Source organism: Lissotriton vulgaris, chromosome 7, assembly GCF_964263255.1.
Source record: "Lissotriton vulgaris chromosome 7, aLisVul1.2, whole genome shotgun sequence".
NCBI classification, from domain to species: domain Eukaryota; kingdom Metazoa; phylum Chordata; class Amphibia; order Caudata; family Salamandridae; genus Lissotriton; species Lissotriton vulgaris.
In genome coordinates this window covers 446,400,377-446,416,686 of record NC_141695.1, presented here as the reverse complement: position 1 = coordinate 446,416,686, position 16,310 = coordinate 446,400,377, and the positions used below count along the sequence as shown (strand labels likewise).

The window sequence follows — 16,310 nt, the reverse complement described above, 5'->3', positions numbered from 1 at the left end:
CAGTATTTGTGACGTATCTGTAAGCGCAAAAGTGACGCATTGCTGGAGTGTGTCACAAAAGTGACGCAACTCCAGCAATGTGTCCTTTCACATGGGGCAAGCCCCATGTGAAAGGGCCTGCGTCAGACTTACGCCTGCTGTGAGGCAGGCGCAAGATTTTGACGCAACGGCGTCCTAAAATTGACGCAGTGAAATCTCATAGATTTCAATGTGTCACTTCTACGACGCTTCCTTGCGTCAATACGCCCCCCTTGCATACATTATACCTCGCGCAGGTATAATGTGGCGCAGGTGTTTACAAAGTGACGCATCTACCTAGATGCGTCACTTTGTAAATATGGCGCAACAAGGCGCATTTTTTACGCCACTGGTGCGTCACAAAAAGTGACGCACCGGCGTCGTAAAAGTGACGCAAGGGCTCATAAATGAGGCCCCTGGTGTGGGCCTGACGCGATCTGCGGCCTGGGCGCTGCTGTCGGGTGCTGGGGTGCGTGGGCTGCAGCGAAGGTGTTGATGGGCCGAGCCGCTGGCCGACGCAGCTTTCCACCGTGGGCGGCCTACCTGCACTCCTGGGGCTGACTTTCTCTCAGTTTGCCGCTTTGCTGACATTTGCCTGCTATTATCAGCTGCGGGGTGCTTGGACGCAGGCAAAAATACAGTTTTAATACCTACCTGGAGACCTTCTACCGCGTTACCTGAGTATAGCCTGCAGCTCTGTTTGGGATACATATCAGACCCCCAGTGGTCTTGCACTGGCGATTTGAGACCTGGCTCATTGGATCTGTGCTTCTCACCCCACACTTTGAACTACCAGGCCTAATTGGTGTCATGCTCATGGGTTCTTGCTGCTGGCTTGGTGGCTAAGTGTTCTGGGGTGGTGCAGTGCCTTATACTGCTATTGTTGACTAGTCATTTTCGCGCTTTGTCTGAAAGCCAACCACAGGTGCTCAACCCAATGAGCTGCCGCCCTAACCTGACAGCATCCATGAAAGCCATCCACAGGTGCACAACCCACTGAGCTGCCTCCCTTTCCTGGCAGCATCCATGAAAGCTATCCATCAGTACACTTATGCTGATAGACGTTTTGTGCGCCCCCCTGGCCTACTTTATTTACAATTAATATAAACTCACTTTTCTTAAATATCAGAGCTATATGAGCTTTAATACCGAATTATAGAACTTGCGATTTTGTGATAAATTCAAACTATTCATGATGCCAATATTACATAAAATGATGCTGGTGCTAGCGAAGGTTAATTGACTGGTTTGCAGCATTGTGCAGACTCTCTCCACCCTTCCCTGCTCTTTTTGGAAGGTACAAACTTTCGATTTCAGTTCAGGGCTCTGATACTGGATAAAAAAGAGCGCAGGAAGGGGCTGGCTGGCGCAAACTAATTCCGGACACAACGGCCACTTCCTTTCAAAAGCAGAGGCCGAGAGACAGACACTGGGGCTCAGTGCAGAGGCGAGGAGGAGGCGGAACACTGAGGCGAGGAAGAGAACAGGCGCGACCGAGCCCAGCCGCTGAGATGGGAGACTGCAAAGACTGTAGTCAAGGGGAGACCCCCGAATGGTGAGTACCTGATTCTCAGACATGCCTCCTACGGCTGCAGCACTGCCTGGAGCTTGTACACATGTCCCTTAATTGGTACTTGTTACTTTTTCTATCAATTTTTGTAGCTATAGGAACACATCTTGGAATTGTACTTGTTCATGTTTTATATACCTCAGTACTGTTTCTAAGTGCAGCTAGGAGAGTCGAAGGTCTGAAACCAAAAGTGACTTTCCTAAAATGGCACCGAGTGTGATGCAGAGGGCTGGTTTGTGTTCTCTAGGGCCCACCGTCCGTACTTTCCTCACTGTATGCTCTAGGATTTATCTCCAGCTGTAATAATCTGTTAGTAACTCACCAAACACGGAGCAGGCGTTGGCCACGTAGCGTCGTCTAGATCAAGCTTCGGCTCAGGATGGTAATGCACCTATAGAGGTCTATCTTTGCAACATGTATGTCACAGGCTTGGTTACCAGAGTATTAAGAAAGGATTTTGGGGGTGTAATGTGTGACTTGGAGGTTTGTGCATGTTTGCCTTTTCGTTTTATCTGTGCTGATTTATTGCAGTGCGATACTGTTCGGTTGTACTGTGGCTTTCGGTTTCATTCTGTTTTGTTGTGCCACCACCTTGCTTTGCGGGGTATTGTGTTATTTTCTGTTTATTGTACATATAAGAAACGAAATCTGCTACAATTTTAAATTCATGCCCTGAGAGTTCATTTCACAGTCACCCCTTACCGTTCTCTCTGAGGTGACTAGCGCTGCTCCATCTAAGCTACCTGACACCAGCCAGCTCTGGTGTGACTCGGGCCTAGGAGACAATCTACGTGACCGAGTGTGCACTGAAAAACTTTATTTTAAATCCACCGGCGCTGGGTCCCAACCAGGCCTAGGCGGGGGAGGCCTCCTTAGGCCCAGTGTATCCGCACTACAACTTTGAACGTGTTAGTCTGTAACGCAACCGATTCTCGTATAAAGCGCTGTGATATAATCGGGTCGAGTTCGTGGTGTTTTAAAAAAAAAAATTGAGTGAAACGTATGGTCATCAGGGAATATCCTCCTCTTCTTCCTAGCGGCCCCTCTGGTCTCGCTATTGTGGCAGAGGCTGAGATAAGAGATTGTTGAGGCCTTCACAACCCTCACTAAAAGCTCTTCTCTGGACACTCCTGCGCATCGATACAGGGCAGACCCGGAGCTGGGCTTTCGAAAAACAGAAAAATAGTCTGAGGCGGATGCCCGCGTTTTCATGATCGTCTGTGGGTGTCCGTGGAAAAGTGCATTTTGTTTGGCATGGGAAGATTATGTGATTTGCCCAGAATCACAGTACGTTGCAGCGTCGCTGCCAAGATTCGAACTCGACTTACTAACTTCGAGGTCAACCGCCCTGCCGCGGGCCACATCACCCCCCCCTCACCCTCGCTTCTCCACGGCCTATTTGTTTGCTTGCTCATGACACTATTCCGTTAAGTTACTGATTAATGCTCCGAGATAGCTTCTGGCTTGCTTGTTCTTCCGTTCTTTGCCTCCACGACCCCCATGATAGAGATTTCACATTTACACCCATGGCACACGTGCACATCCTGTACCACGGCCCTGGCCCTGGCCCCGTCTGGGACGTATCTATAAATAGAGCAGAAAAGGGAGATTTATAGCAAGAAGCATGTGGGAAGAAGGGGAGTGACTAGGAACCATTTCTGGGGCCCACTGTCACATCTTCATACCTACCTACACAGTGTATCGTAAATTGTTTGTCTCAGCCCATTGGTTGGTCATGAGCCGATTTTTGGTGAGTCTCAAAATCTATGTAATGAATATAGATGCCTTTAAATTCTGCATTTATCTTGACGCAAAAACAGAGGGCAAACGCCGGGTATGTTTTCAAACAAATTGCTGCTAATTTCTTTTTACCATGGGGATTTGGTGTTTACAAACTCCTCTCACTTTGTAGTCACAAAAAGAAAAGTAAAGTAAATTTGGTAACAATATTTCTGGAGTACAAGGAGCGTGAAAGAAAAGGCCGTAGGATGTCTGTTTTTGTAATACACAACAAAATATAAATATCTGTAAATGAATTGTACTCATTCAGCAGGTAGGAAATCAAAAGCGGAGCACATTTTTAGTAATAATGAAGTGTGCTGGAAACAAAGATTGTTATATGATCAAAACAAATCAAGACAATCAATCAAAAACTTTATTTTGGGGGTCAGGACCATAAAAGAAGAATTATCACACAGCTACGTGCACAATACAGCAATTAAAAAAGACATCAATTATCCTAAATTTATATAGGATATATGTCTATATACCGTTATGAAAGGATATTTATAAATAAGACATAACATTAAAAGTGGAGTATTGAAAGAAAAAATCCAGATAGGGCACATATAAGACAAATTGGGAGTTGAATTGTTAGGTAGCTAATCAACCTAGAGCTTTCTTGCGTAGCATCCGCATTGACCCAAAATTGTTGCCACAGCGATGACTAGTGGTATAGAAGAATCTGATCTGAGACTACGGAGAGCATCCTGCTGATTCCATACACCTCGGGCCAGATGTAGGTAACCAAATACCGGTCGGTAACGGCCGAAAATCGGTCTTTTCGGCCGTTACCGACCGGTATTTGGTTTTTGAGATGTAGGGGACAGAAAATCATCCGAATCGGTAAATATACAGAATCAGTAAATTTACCGAATCGGTAAACTTTCCGAATCGGTATTGTGGAAAAAGGGTAGGGCTATGGCCTTTTTCAAGATTTGCCCGGCGCTAACCGCCTTTATACCATTCAAATTACCAAGCAATGAGGCAGGCGCCGGAGACTGGAAGGCAGGAAACAGAAGTTTTATTCCGACGGAGCAGAACACATCAGATCAGACAACAAGGTATCGTCTCGAGGTGCTCTAACAGCCTCTCTGAGGCCTGGCCTCTTATACCCTGGTTTATGACAGGTGAGCATTCTTTATTGCATAAAAGACTCTTTAAACTTATGTAATGACGTCCCCATAATCCTCGTGTCAAACCCACCCCCACATACATCCACAATAGAGGTCCTCACCCTGCTGATAACAGGAGGGGGTTATCACGCGGCTGAGTGTTCCGCCGATTCTTGGGATGTGTGCGCCTAATCGTATCCCATGGGGTGGGGAGGCCATGATCAATAGTGGGTCCTTTGAAGAGGAGCGACTCCATACAATAAGCCCAGACCCTGTCTTGGTATTGGTCCATACAATAAGGGGCAGTAAACGGTATCTCCCGGCTTAGGCGATGGCCTCGGACCTGTGTGGACAGTCGGACTCGGGGGAAGGGGTCATCAAAGGAGTGGTATTCATGCCGTGTGGACAATCAAGCGCGGAGGGATGGTTTATCAACAGAGGGGTATTCATGGAAGGAGAGGAGGTGCTGGTCAGGCGCGGGCGTGACTCCCAAGGACAGGGTCATGCAGGAGGAGAAGGGTTATGCTCATGTGAGGGAGGGAGGGGGAGCCAGGGTGCGCGGAGGATGCTTGCGGGGTCGGAGGAGCGCGCTGGCGATCGATCGTGGACAGGGAGACCATGATACCTAAAATGGCTGTCGTGCACGTTGTACGTGGGTGACAAGCTGGCGCAGATGATGTTCAGCTCGTAAACTAAAATTCCACAGTCCTCCCTTTCAACATGTCTCGCCAACTTGTCAGTTCGGATTTATCCCCATAAGGCCACGTATTTCTACTTCATAGAGGGGACTCATGTGCTCATTTCGGAAGTCCAAAGTCTTTGGGCACATACAGTTAGAAACAAGGCTGAATAAAGATGGTAGACATTGGATACCTAAACAACACCCACATAATATCACAACAGGTATCAGTATGAAGGAAAACAACCTCCAACCCCAGTCCTTCAAAGTGTCCCAAAACCAGCTCCCAAGCGACCATCCTTCTTGTTCTTGGTGAACCTCTGAGGAAAGTCTGTGGAGGTGTTCAATTGCTTTGTAGACTGAGGGCGAGTTATCTGGCACGTAGGTGCAGCAGCTAGATCCGATGATGCGGCATGCTCCTCCTCGATCGGCTAGAACCACATCTAGGACAAGGCGGTTTTGAAGGGCCACAAGGCGGACCGCCTGAAGCTCAGCCGTGTTGTTAGCGAGGATGCCAGCCGTGATGTTGATTGTTGTTTCTACTGCCTGGGTCAGGTGTCGGATAGCGCGGCTGTTTGCCATTGGGCCCCACAGGGGAACGAGTCCCTTTGCTGCATCCAGGAACTGTGCTCCAGTAGAGTCGGCTTGTCCAATGTCATCTGCACGCCTCTGCCAGTGATGGTTAGCAGGGGCTACATACGTGGGGGGGAGAACGAAGGCAATGTAGCAGATACCCTTCCAACCTTTCGGGAGCCAGGTGTAAGCTTTGGTGCCACACACAAAGTACATGTTTGGAGAAGCAACAAAGGAAGGGGGATCAACTGAGTCCAATGTTCTGATGATTCGGCAGGAACTGTGACCCACCAGCTGTGTTCCCTGGCCTTCGAGACACACAAGACCCGTGACATTGATAACAGACAGAGCCACAGTCAGAGTGGCGGTAGCTTGTTTTCGCAGATGAGAGAAGGTGGATCTAGCTGGATTGTGGAGCACCTGTAGTTCGACACGTTCTTTGGCTGGAATGTCTTTAAGGAAGGTGGCGCCCGTGAGCGCAGGACACAGGGGAGCAGAGGTCTTTCCGGTTTTGTTCAGCCAAAACCCAGAGTAGAAGTGCGACACTGTCTGGCTGGAAGTGGCGTTATCCTTGTGGCTCTCTTGCATGAGGATCAACCAGGCGAGGCAGGAGCCGTGAACTGAGAAAGGAGAAGGGATGAAGGGGATGGAGTGTCCAGTGGCATGCGGGAGCAACCCGCAGATCCAGCAGTTCGTGGCATTTGCAGCAAGGTTGTGTTGGTGCAACAGTTGCACGAAGGAATTGTTCCAGAACTCCCTGCGTCTCTCTCGGAGCTGAGGTGACAGGGAGATCAGGTGGTGCTCTTTCATGGGGGTTGGTTGTGCAGTGAGCAGCAATGCCTGATGAGCCGGTGTGCTTTCCTCCAGGATCCAGAAGGAGGTCATGAGGAGGAGGCAAAAGAGGAAGACAATGAAGAAGGCGATTGTCTTTGATTTGTGCAGTTTGTCAGTCTTTGGGTTCCTGTAGTGGGTATTTCCGGTTGCTTCCATCATCTTCTCAACTGGCGCTTCCATCATCTTCTTATCTGGCGCTTCCATCATCTTCAAGGTGCTCGGTGGTGGGCAGAACCACAGACTTCGTTTAGCTTCTCTCCCGGTAACCCTTGGTTGTGTTTAGGTCACCGTTCTGAGATTCAACTTAGTCCGTGGCCTACTTAGCCGAAGCTCCCTCCTTTCGACGCAGGAAATACCCTTCTCTGGTTGGCACAGTGGGATCAGAGAATTTTGCAAGTTCAAGTGCCTCAGTATCGGGATAACAGTTCAATGTTGGTCGGTCTTTGTTCAGGAGCTCTTCTTGGGTGTTGACGTTTTCTGTACCTGTTGATGAATGACAGACAACGTTTTAGTTAACTTGCACAAATAATCAGACAGTAGGACGTCCGGGACGTCATGAATGGAGGTCGGTTTGGGAGCAGTCCAGAGGTTCATCGGTCGCCTGAATACAACCTCGTAGGGGGTCAAATGGTGTTTGGTGGGAGTGGAGCGCATCGATAGCAAAGCCAGTGGGAGGGCATCTGGCCATTTAAGTCCTGTGGTGGCCACTATTTTTGACAATTTCAACTTTAGTGTGGCATTATGGCGCTCCACCAGGCCGGCGGATTGGGGGTGGAAGACCGCATGAAACCTTTGCTTCACCCCCAATCCTTTTAAGATTAGTTGGATAACCTCAGCTATGAAGTGGGGGCCATTGTCGCTCCATAAAATTCGACAAAGGCCATAGCGAGGAAAGAATTCTTTCAGTAGTACTTTGGCAGTAGTCATGGCAGTGTTGTCACGGGTTGGATAGGCCTCTACCCATTTGCTGAAGGCACATACAATGACTAGTACATACTTCAAGCCTTGGCATCTCTCTAGCTGGATGTAGTCCATCTGAAGGACCTCAAAGGGGTGATTGGGGGTCCCAAACCCTCCCCGGGGTACCACAGTTCCTTTCCCGGGGTTGTGTTGCAGACAGATAAGGCACTGCTGGACTAGGCGTCTGGCTGAGTCGGGGATTTTGTCGTTGTGCCAGACTTTGGAAATGAGTTCGATCATGGGTGCAGATCCTATGTGTGCGGGGGAATGAGCCATCGTCAGTATGGGGATCAGGTATGAGTCAGGCAGCAACCATTTGTTTGCATCTTTAGTTCGCCAGCAGCCCTCATCATCCTTCAAACCCACCCCTGCCCACTTTGTCAGTTCGTGAGGGGTGCTGGCCGACTGGATGTCTCTAATCATTTCCCTTGCGTCAGTCCATTTCTCTGCTTGTGACCTGGTCACATACATGCGCGTCACCGTCCTATTCTCAGCTGTGGTTCGTGCAGTGATGTCGGCTAGTGCATTCCCTTGTCCGACTAAGTCTGTCACCTTCTTGTGTGCCTGGCATTTGATCACTGCTAGTCGTTTGGGGAGGAGAACCGCTTCAATCAGGGCAGAAACCAGATCTCCGTGAAGGATGGGGGTGCAGTGGGACGTCAGGAATCCCCTTTCCTTCCACAGGAGCCCAAAATGGTGAACCACCCCGAAGGCATACTGGCTGTCTGTATATACGTTCGCGGTGGTCCCTGTGGCTATGATGCCTGCTCGTGTGAGGGCTATCAGCTCTGCTGCCTGGGCAGATCGTTGTGTGATGCGGGCTGTCTCAACTACTGTTCGGGATGTCGTTACTGCATAGGCAGCTGAAGTGGTGCCATCTGGGAGTTTGATGCAAGAGCCGTCCACCCACAGCTCTCCATCGGGGTCTGTGAAAGCAGTGTCTCGGAGGTCAACTCTACTCCTAGTTTGTTCGTCCGTGAGGGTCACACAGTCGTGTATGGGAGGCACGTCGGGGTCATTTTCAGGCAGGGGCAACAATGTGGCAGGATTCAAAGTCGTGCATCTCTTTAGTGTGATGTGGGGTGCAAGTAGCGTCAATTCGTACCCTGTCAGTCGTGCGCTAGTCAGATGTTGAGTCTTGGTTTGGTTCAGAAGGGTGTCGACTGCATGGGGTACTAACACAGTGAGGGAGTTGGAAAGTACAATTCCCTCGCTCTGACGGATAGAGACAGCAGCGGCAGCTACTGCTCGAAGGCAGGCAGGCAAAGCTCTGGCTACAGGATCAAGAGTGGCGGAGAAGTAGGCACAAGGGCGCTGCTTTGGACCCATAGACTGAGTCAGGACAGACAATGCACACCCCTCCCTTTCGTGGGTGAAAAGGGAGAAGGGTTTGGAGTAATCCGGGGTTCCCAGGACGGGCGCTGAACAGAGGGCATCTCGTAATTCCTTAAAGGATGCTTGACACTCAGGGGTCCAAGGGAGCGGGAAGGGGGCATCTTTGGTCAACAGGGCAAGTAGGGGTTTCACAATGAGGCTAAAATTATGTAACCACTGTCTGCAAAAAGAGGTAAGGCCAACCAAAGAGCGGACTTGCTTTTGTGTTTTTGGGACGGGGGTGTCTAGGATGGTTTGGATTCGATCGGGTGTAAGTTTCCTCCCTTCTTTGGACAGGAGATGGCCTAGGTATGTCACTTGTGGTTGGCAGAACTGCAATTTCTTTTTGGAAACTTTGTGGCCATTTTCTGCAAGAAAGTGTAGGAGTTGAACAGTGGCTGTCATTGCAAGTGGGGTGGTGTCGGCCGCCAAAAGGATATCATCGACATATTGGATCAACACCACTCCATCCGGTAGCTGGACGGCATCCAGCTGTCTTTTGAGGGCCTGGCTGTAAATACTGGGACTTTCAGTGTACCCCTGGGGAGCTCTACAAAATCGGTACGAGTGGGATTTCAGGGTGAAGCCGAAGAGATAGCGGCTGTCTGGATGGATGGGGATAGAGAAAAACGCATTCTTGAGGTCGATAACAGTGAAGGTGGTGGCAGTGGACGGGATGAGGGTCAGAATGGTGGTGATATCTGAGACTACGGGGTATTGGGGTACAACCACTTTGTTGATCTCTCGCAGGTCGATGATGAAGCGGTACGCTTTCTCATCTCCCTCGCCTTGCTTCTTGACAATGGGTAGGATAGGGCTGTTGCAGACATTGCTAACCACTTCTTCGACCACCCCTGCATCTACCAGAGACTGAATGATCGCTACCAGTGCCTTCTCACCCTCGGGCGATATCCGATACTGCGGGAGTTTCGGGAGCATAGCGTCCTGTCTCACTGTTATATGAATAGGGTCAATCATCATTCGTCCCACATCAGAGTCATTTTTGGCCCATAGGTACGGAGGCAGGGTATCAAGCAAGGACAGGTCAGCATCAGTTATGGAGCACATGTGTCGTGCAGGGCAGGATTTGGGTATGTCTGGGTTGTCGTACAGGATGACTCGGACTCCATCCGGGGAACACCTAATGGTAGCTCGAAAATGCTTCAGTAAGTCAATGCCCATAATGGCGTCAGGGGAGTTGGAGGAGAGCAGAAATGTTGTGTCAGTGGTGTTGCTTTCTAGGTCAAAGGTGACAGGCACGGACAGGGGGTTAGTGGAGGGCGTCCCATCGAAACCTATCGATGTAATGTGTGAGCCAGACAAGGGTGCCCTTGGAATCAGTCGTTTTGATAACACACTACGCGTCGCCCCAGTGTCTACCAAAAATGGAGACTCTGTACCCAGGACCTTAGCAGTGACATAAGGACCTTGCTGGTCAACACAGAGCTCGACTGGATCCCTCCCTTGCCCCTGGCAGTCCTATGCAAAATCGGGGGCATTCTCACCGTCAGATAGTTGATACTGGTTCTGTCGGGGGCGGTCAAATGTGTTCGATCTCCCTGATCTGTCATTGTTGGTGTCGTTTGTGTGCCCTCGTCCTTGTCCCCTATTTCTCGGTCCACCCGCTACATCCTTGGGGTCCCTATTTCTGTTCATCTCTAGCAGAACCGGACACTGGGATTTCCAATGGCCGAATCCTTTGCAGAAGGCACATTGGTCATCGCTAATGTCTCTACGTCCAGTGTGGGGTGTTGGGGTGTGATCTTTAGGAGGTGGATTTCTAGGGATGGTCGATTGGTAGTTCCCCCTGTGGGGTTCCCGTCCGACCGCTATACCTTGTATCTGGGCTATCATCACTCTTTCTTTCAAATCATTCTTCTTTTTCTCGGATGCCCTATCATTCTCATTCTTCTGGTGCTCGTAATACTGCGCCATCTGAAGGATAGCTGCGGGTTTGGAGGCCCCCCAACTACTCTCACTCGTCTGCAGTTTTTGGGAGACCTCTTGTGATAGGCCCTTCACATAGTTTTGCACAAACAGGTGTTGTCCGGTTGCGGTGGTCATGTCTTGGCCACTGTAGTCAGAGAACACTGTCTCGAATCGGGAGAAGTATTCTGATACATCTTCCTGGGGTTTCTGACGACAGGCCGTGACTATCGACCAATCTACCTTTTTCTCTGGGATCTGTGTCTTTAACTTCTGAACTAATTTGTCTGGGAGTTCTAATATGTCCTTTACTGGTTTCCTTCCAGGCTCTCGCTGTCTATCTAGTTCACTGAGTTGGTTCCAGGTATGTCCAAACAGATCTGTGTGGTCAGCCTTCTGGATTTGCTTCCATACGTCAGCTGGCAGGCATAACCCGAAAAACAAGTCAATGTCCGCTAAAGTCATTATCGTCGAACCCAAGGCTGTGCCCAATTCGGTATAGAATGCTGTCGGGTTCTTTCTTAAATCGGGCAGAGTTTGTCTAAAAGTTAGGATATCTTGTCGGTCCCATGGTTGGTAAACCCAATTGTACACAACCCTCCCTTTCGCATCTGCGTGATTAATATCATCGTTTGTTCCCAGACCACGTGGCGGAATCCAGTAAGGGGCCGCCTCTCTGATGGGCATCATAGTGTTGGCTACTTCTACTGAGGTCGTTTCAGGGACTGTAACCTTGGCTTCTGGTTTTTGTTCCGTGAGGTGGCGGAAGACCTCAAGCATCTGCCTGAAGAGCTCCGTCGCCTCACATTCAGTCCCATCTCCAACATCAATCTTCCTATACAGCGTTGTCAGTTTAGCGGGGCCCTTACTTTGATACCTATCCTCATATGCGTTCAGGGTGTGGTAGCTGAATCGCAAAATGAAATGTCGTCTGTGGCTGTCGGCATGCGAATTATACATGTTCATTGTGTATTCTTCGCTCTCCCTTCGTTCTACTAATGTCTTTGCTATTTTGTCAATCCCATCCCGCTCATCTTTGCTCAACCTATTTGGTCTAGCTGGTGGGTGCTTGCTAGCCTTGGGGTCATCTGGTGGTGCTGCTAATGTGGCTGGTGCGGAGGCCGTGAGGGCTGGTGCACTAACGCTAAGGTCGTTCTCGTTCGCACTCAGGGCCTGCAGGTGTTGTTGGCAGGGGGCATATGGAGGGGGCATGTAGATGATTGGGGGACCTAGCAGTAACTCATCGTTCGCCCGTTGTTTGGAGGGCAATTCAGGGTAGAGCGCAGAGGGGGTCCTAACAGGACATTGACCTGTCGACCCTGATTCTTGGTTTTGTGTAGCTTCCTTTCTTTCTTTTATTTCTTCTTCTAGTTGCTTAGCGGCTAGGTGGGCTGCCTTTCGTAATTCTTTCCCTATTTTTGCTTCTTCTCTTTTTCTTCGTTGTTCCGTTTCTTTGCGCCACATGCCGATACTATCGAGCATAGTGGGCGTAGTCTTATTTTTCTGGAGCGCTATTTCTAATGTTTTTATTTTATGATCATCAAAGGAACCTATCAGTGGCCACTGACTTTTGAGGTCCGTTTTTGTGTATTTATGCCATAACCTAGTATAGGCAATAGCGACTAGTCCATGCTTAGTGAACATGTCCTTATTAGGGGTGCCCTCCAGTGGAGCTGGATGGTTCATCTCTAATAAGCGGTCCGGGCTGAACAGGCTACCAATCAGTGGGGAGAAGATAGGCATGACGGGTTACAACGGGGACAAAGGTCTGCACTACCTATCTTATCACGGCAGGCAAAGACTAGACAGAATATTTCTATTCTCCGTTGTTTGCAGGCGGTGAATACCTCAAAAGAACCAATATCGAACAATCAATGTTCGGTCAATCAAACAATCAGTGGGGAGAATAAGTGGGTACGACGTGTTAAAGGTTTGCGTTACCCACTCTTTCTCTACCTGCAAAGAGAGACCTTGTTCTTCCCTGTTTGCAGACAGAGAATCTCCAGACAACAATCCACGAACGACAGTTCGGGAAAACAGTGGGGGAGGAAGATAGGCACGACGGATTGCAACGGGGACAAAAGTCTGCGTTACCTATCCTTCACTGCTTGCAAAGAGAGAGCCTGTTGTTTCTCCGTTTGCAGACGGTGAATCTCCAGAGGGATCAACAAAGCGTAATACTAGTATTATCCAAATCAAACAATCATTTCTCAATTTGTCGTGTTTACACGACCTTACCCGGACCGCATGGACGGTTTCCTGTCTTCCGAATCCAGCGCCCGATCGTCCTCTATTCTTCGTGATGTTCGTGGCACTCCTGATGGTTCCCAGTCAGGACCGTAGATCACTCGAGAGAGGTCTGTTCGGAACTAGTGAAGGTCGGATGATCGGCTGTCAGACGAGGGTCTATCGGACACGAGCTCTCCCGATCGTTGCAGTCGTTCACTCTGTCGTCGGGACCTCTCCCACTGGATCCACGTGTCGCTGATGGGCCCCACGCTTTGGGACGCCAATTGTGGAAAAAGGGTAGGGCTATGGCCTTTTTCAAGATTTGCCCGGCGCTAACCGCCTTTATACCATTCAAATTACCAAGCAATGAGGCAGGCGCCGGAGACTGGAAGGCAGGAAACAGAAGTTTTATTCCGACGGAGCAGAACACATCAGATCAGACAACAAGGTATCGTCTCGAGGTGCTCTAACAGCCTCTCTGAGGCCTGGCCTCTTATACCCTGGTTTATGACATGTGAGCATTCTTTATTGCATAAAAGACTCTTTAAACTTATGTAATGACGTCCCCATAATCCTCGTGTCAAACCCACCCCCACATACATCCACAATAGAGGTCCTCACCCTGCTGATAACAGGAGGGGGTTATCACGCGGCTGAGTGTTCCGCCGATTCTTGGGATGTGTGCGCCTAATCGTATCCCATGGGGTGGGGAGGCCATGATCAATAGTGGGTCCTTTGAAGAGGAGCGACTCCATACAATAAGGGGCAGTAAACGGTATCTCCCGGCTTAGGCGATGGCCTCGGACCTGTGTGGACAGTCGGACTCGGGGGAAGGGGTCATCAAAGGAGTGGTATTCATGCCGCGTGGACAATCAAGCGCGGAGGGATGGTTTATCAACAGAGGGGTATTCATGGAAGGAGAGGAGGTGCTGGTCAGGCGCGGGCGTGACTCCCAAGGACCGGGTCATGCAGGAAGAGAAGGGTTATGCTCATGTGAGGGAGGGAGGGGGAGCCAGGGTGCGCGGAGGATGCTTGCGGGGTCGGAGGAGCACGCTGGCGATCGATCGTGGACAGGGAGACCATGATACCTAAAATGGCTGTCGTGCACGCTGTACGTGGGTGATAAGCTGGCGCAGATGATGTTCAGCTCGTAAACTAAAATTCCACAGTATATTTACCGAATCGGTAAATTTACCGAATCGCAACGGTTTGCGATTCAGTAAAATTACAGAATCTGTAAATATACCGAATCAGTAAATATACCGAATTGGTAAAATACAGAATCGGTAAATAAGAAGTGGCAAAAATGAAAATCGAGATGTAGGTAAGCTCTTAAATACATAATTTGCTGAAATTCGGTATTTAGGAATCGGTATTTACCATGGATTGAAATCAGGTGGTAACCAGGTGCAGACTATAAAAAAGGACCCAAAAAGCAATACTGTTTGCACAATGGCGGCATTCTATGTCATTGCGAGACGGCTACAGGAGGAAGGAGAGAGGGAATGGCAGAGACAGGAGCAGGTCTACAGGCAGAGGATCACCTTGTTCATGCTGACAGAGGCAGAGATTCTCCAGAGGTACAGGTTGGAGCCAGACGCCATCTTGGACCTAATCAGGGACCTCCAACCACTGTTGGAGCACACTACCCCAAGGACACATGCCATTCCACCCCATGTGCAGGTGCTGTGCAGCCTACACCTGCTTGCGTCAGGGAGCTACCAGAGTGTGGTTGCTGCGGTAGGTGGGGTGACCCAGAGCAGCCTGTCCCGCTTTTTCAAAAAATTCCTTGACGCCATGTTACAGAGGATGGACCATTATATATCTTTCCCTGCAACCCATGGCGAACTGCTCCAAACTAAAATTGACTTTTACCAGATGGCGCATTTCCCCAATATAATTGGCTGCATTGATGGCACCCACATTCCCATTTGTCCCCCTGCTGCCACCGAATACATATATCGGAATCGTAAGTCCACCCACACCATCAATGTGCAGGTGATCAGCAATGCCAAGTGCGTCATCACTGACCTGGTGGCCAAATTTCCTGGGAGTACCCATGACTCCTACATATTCCAAAAAAGCGGCATCTATGCACGGCTGACAGCAGGGGAATTTGGCGTAGGATACCTCCTAGGTAAGACACATTGTGCGACCCCATTAACACCAATTGCAGTAATTGACCTGCTGCAAAATCATTGCTGCCTGTGTTATGTTGCACAACCTTGCTGTGATGAAGGGCACAGAGGTGGAGTTGTCAGACTTTGAGGATCATGACGACGAGACTGCTATGCTGAAACACAACCTGCTGGAGTGTCAACACCAATTGATGGCAGATACAGACTTGAGGAGATTACACGCAACTATTTCTGAGTGAGTAATGAGACACAGACAGGTTGTGTATGGGAACAACTTATTTTAATGTTGCCACAATGTTCAAGCACTTGAGTGCAAAAAAATAAACATCATACACGTGGGGACTGTATGTCCCGGGTTACTTCACCCATGACCGGTAATGTCACTTGCGCCCGCGCTTCCCAGAGCCACTAGGGTGTTGGTCGCTTGGTTCAGTGTGCCCTGCAGCCTCAGCTTGGTGCCTGGTACTCCTCCGTGGCTCCCCAACAGTGCTAGCCATGCTGCTCCAGCTACTAGTGTCCTCAGCCTCTGCCACGTCCAGGGCAGGATTCTGTGCTGTTTGGGAAATCAACAGTGCCACTAGTGCACTCTTAATTCTGGCCATGCCCCTGGTGACCTCTGCTGTATTTTGTGTCAAGGCCTCCTGCATATTTATGCCCCTCCTGCATAGCAGGGATGTGGCAGTGGCCAATCGATTGATGGCCGTATTGTGGGCACGGGCATCCCTGCGCCTTGTGTGAGACTGACTTTCTAGTTTGGAGCATAGTTGCGTAATTGAGTTGCTCATCTGCTGCATTCCTGCTGCCATGTCCGTATTAGTTTTGGCAACCTCTTTATTTGACTCCTCAATGTCTCTCATGCCCTTCCCCATGTCTCCTATTTGCACATTCAGGGCTCGGAATTGGCGTTGGCAGGCTTGGATGGATTTGCCCTGCATCCTTTGAATGCGCACCATGCTCCCCTCCAGCCCACGGAACACAGGCCCTCACCACGTCCACCTGCACTGCTGGGTCTGCGTTGTCTTCTGCGAGCAGTGACTGTCTCATTTGTGGCCTGCAGTGCTGCAGTACTAACATCTACGGTGACTTGAGCCTCACCCTCACCCTCTGCTGCCCCC

General features: G+C 49.7%; 1 protein-coding gene across 1 annotated transcript in view; it reads left to right on the top strand.

Annotated features, from left to right (window-relative positions):
• The first annotated feature begins 1,395 nt into the window (after positions 1-1,395).
• The window catches only part of LOC147701829 (uncharacterized), a 161,665-nt gene continuing 146,750 nt past the window's right edge, over positions 1,396-16,310 (top strand). The window contains exon 1 of the mRNA XM_086928712.1: positions 1,396-1,573. Within this exon, the coding sequence (XP_086784838.1) occupies positions 1,530-1,573 (44 nt within the window). The 5' untranslated portion in view covers positions 1,396-1,529. The remainder of the gene's footprint in view (positions 1,574-16,310) is intronic.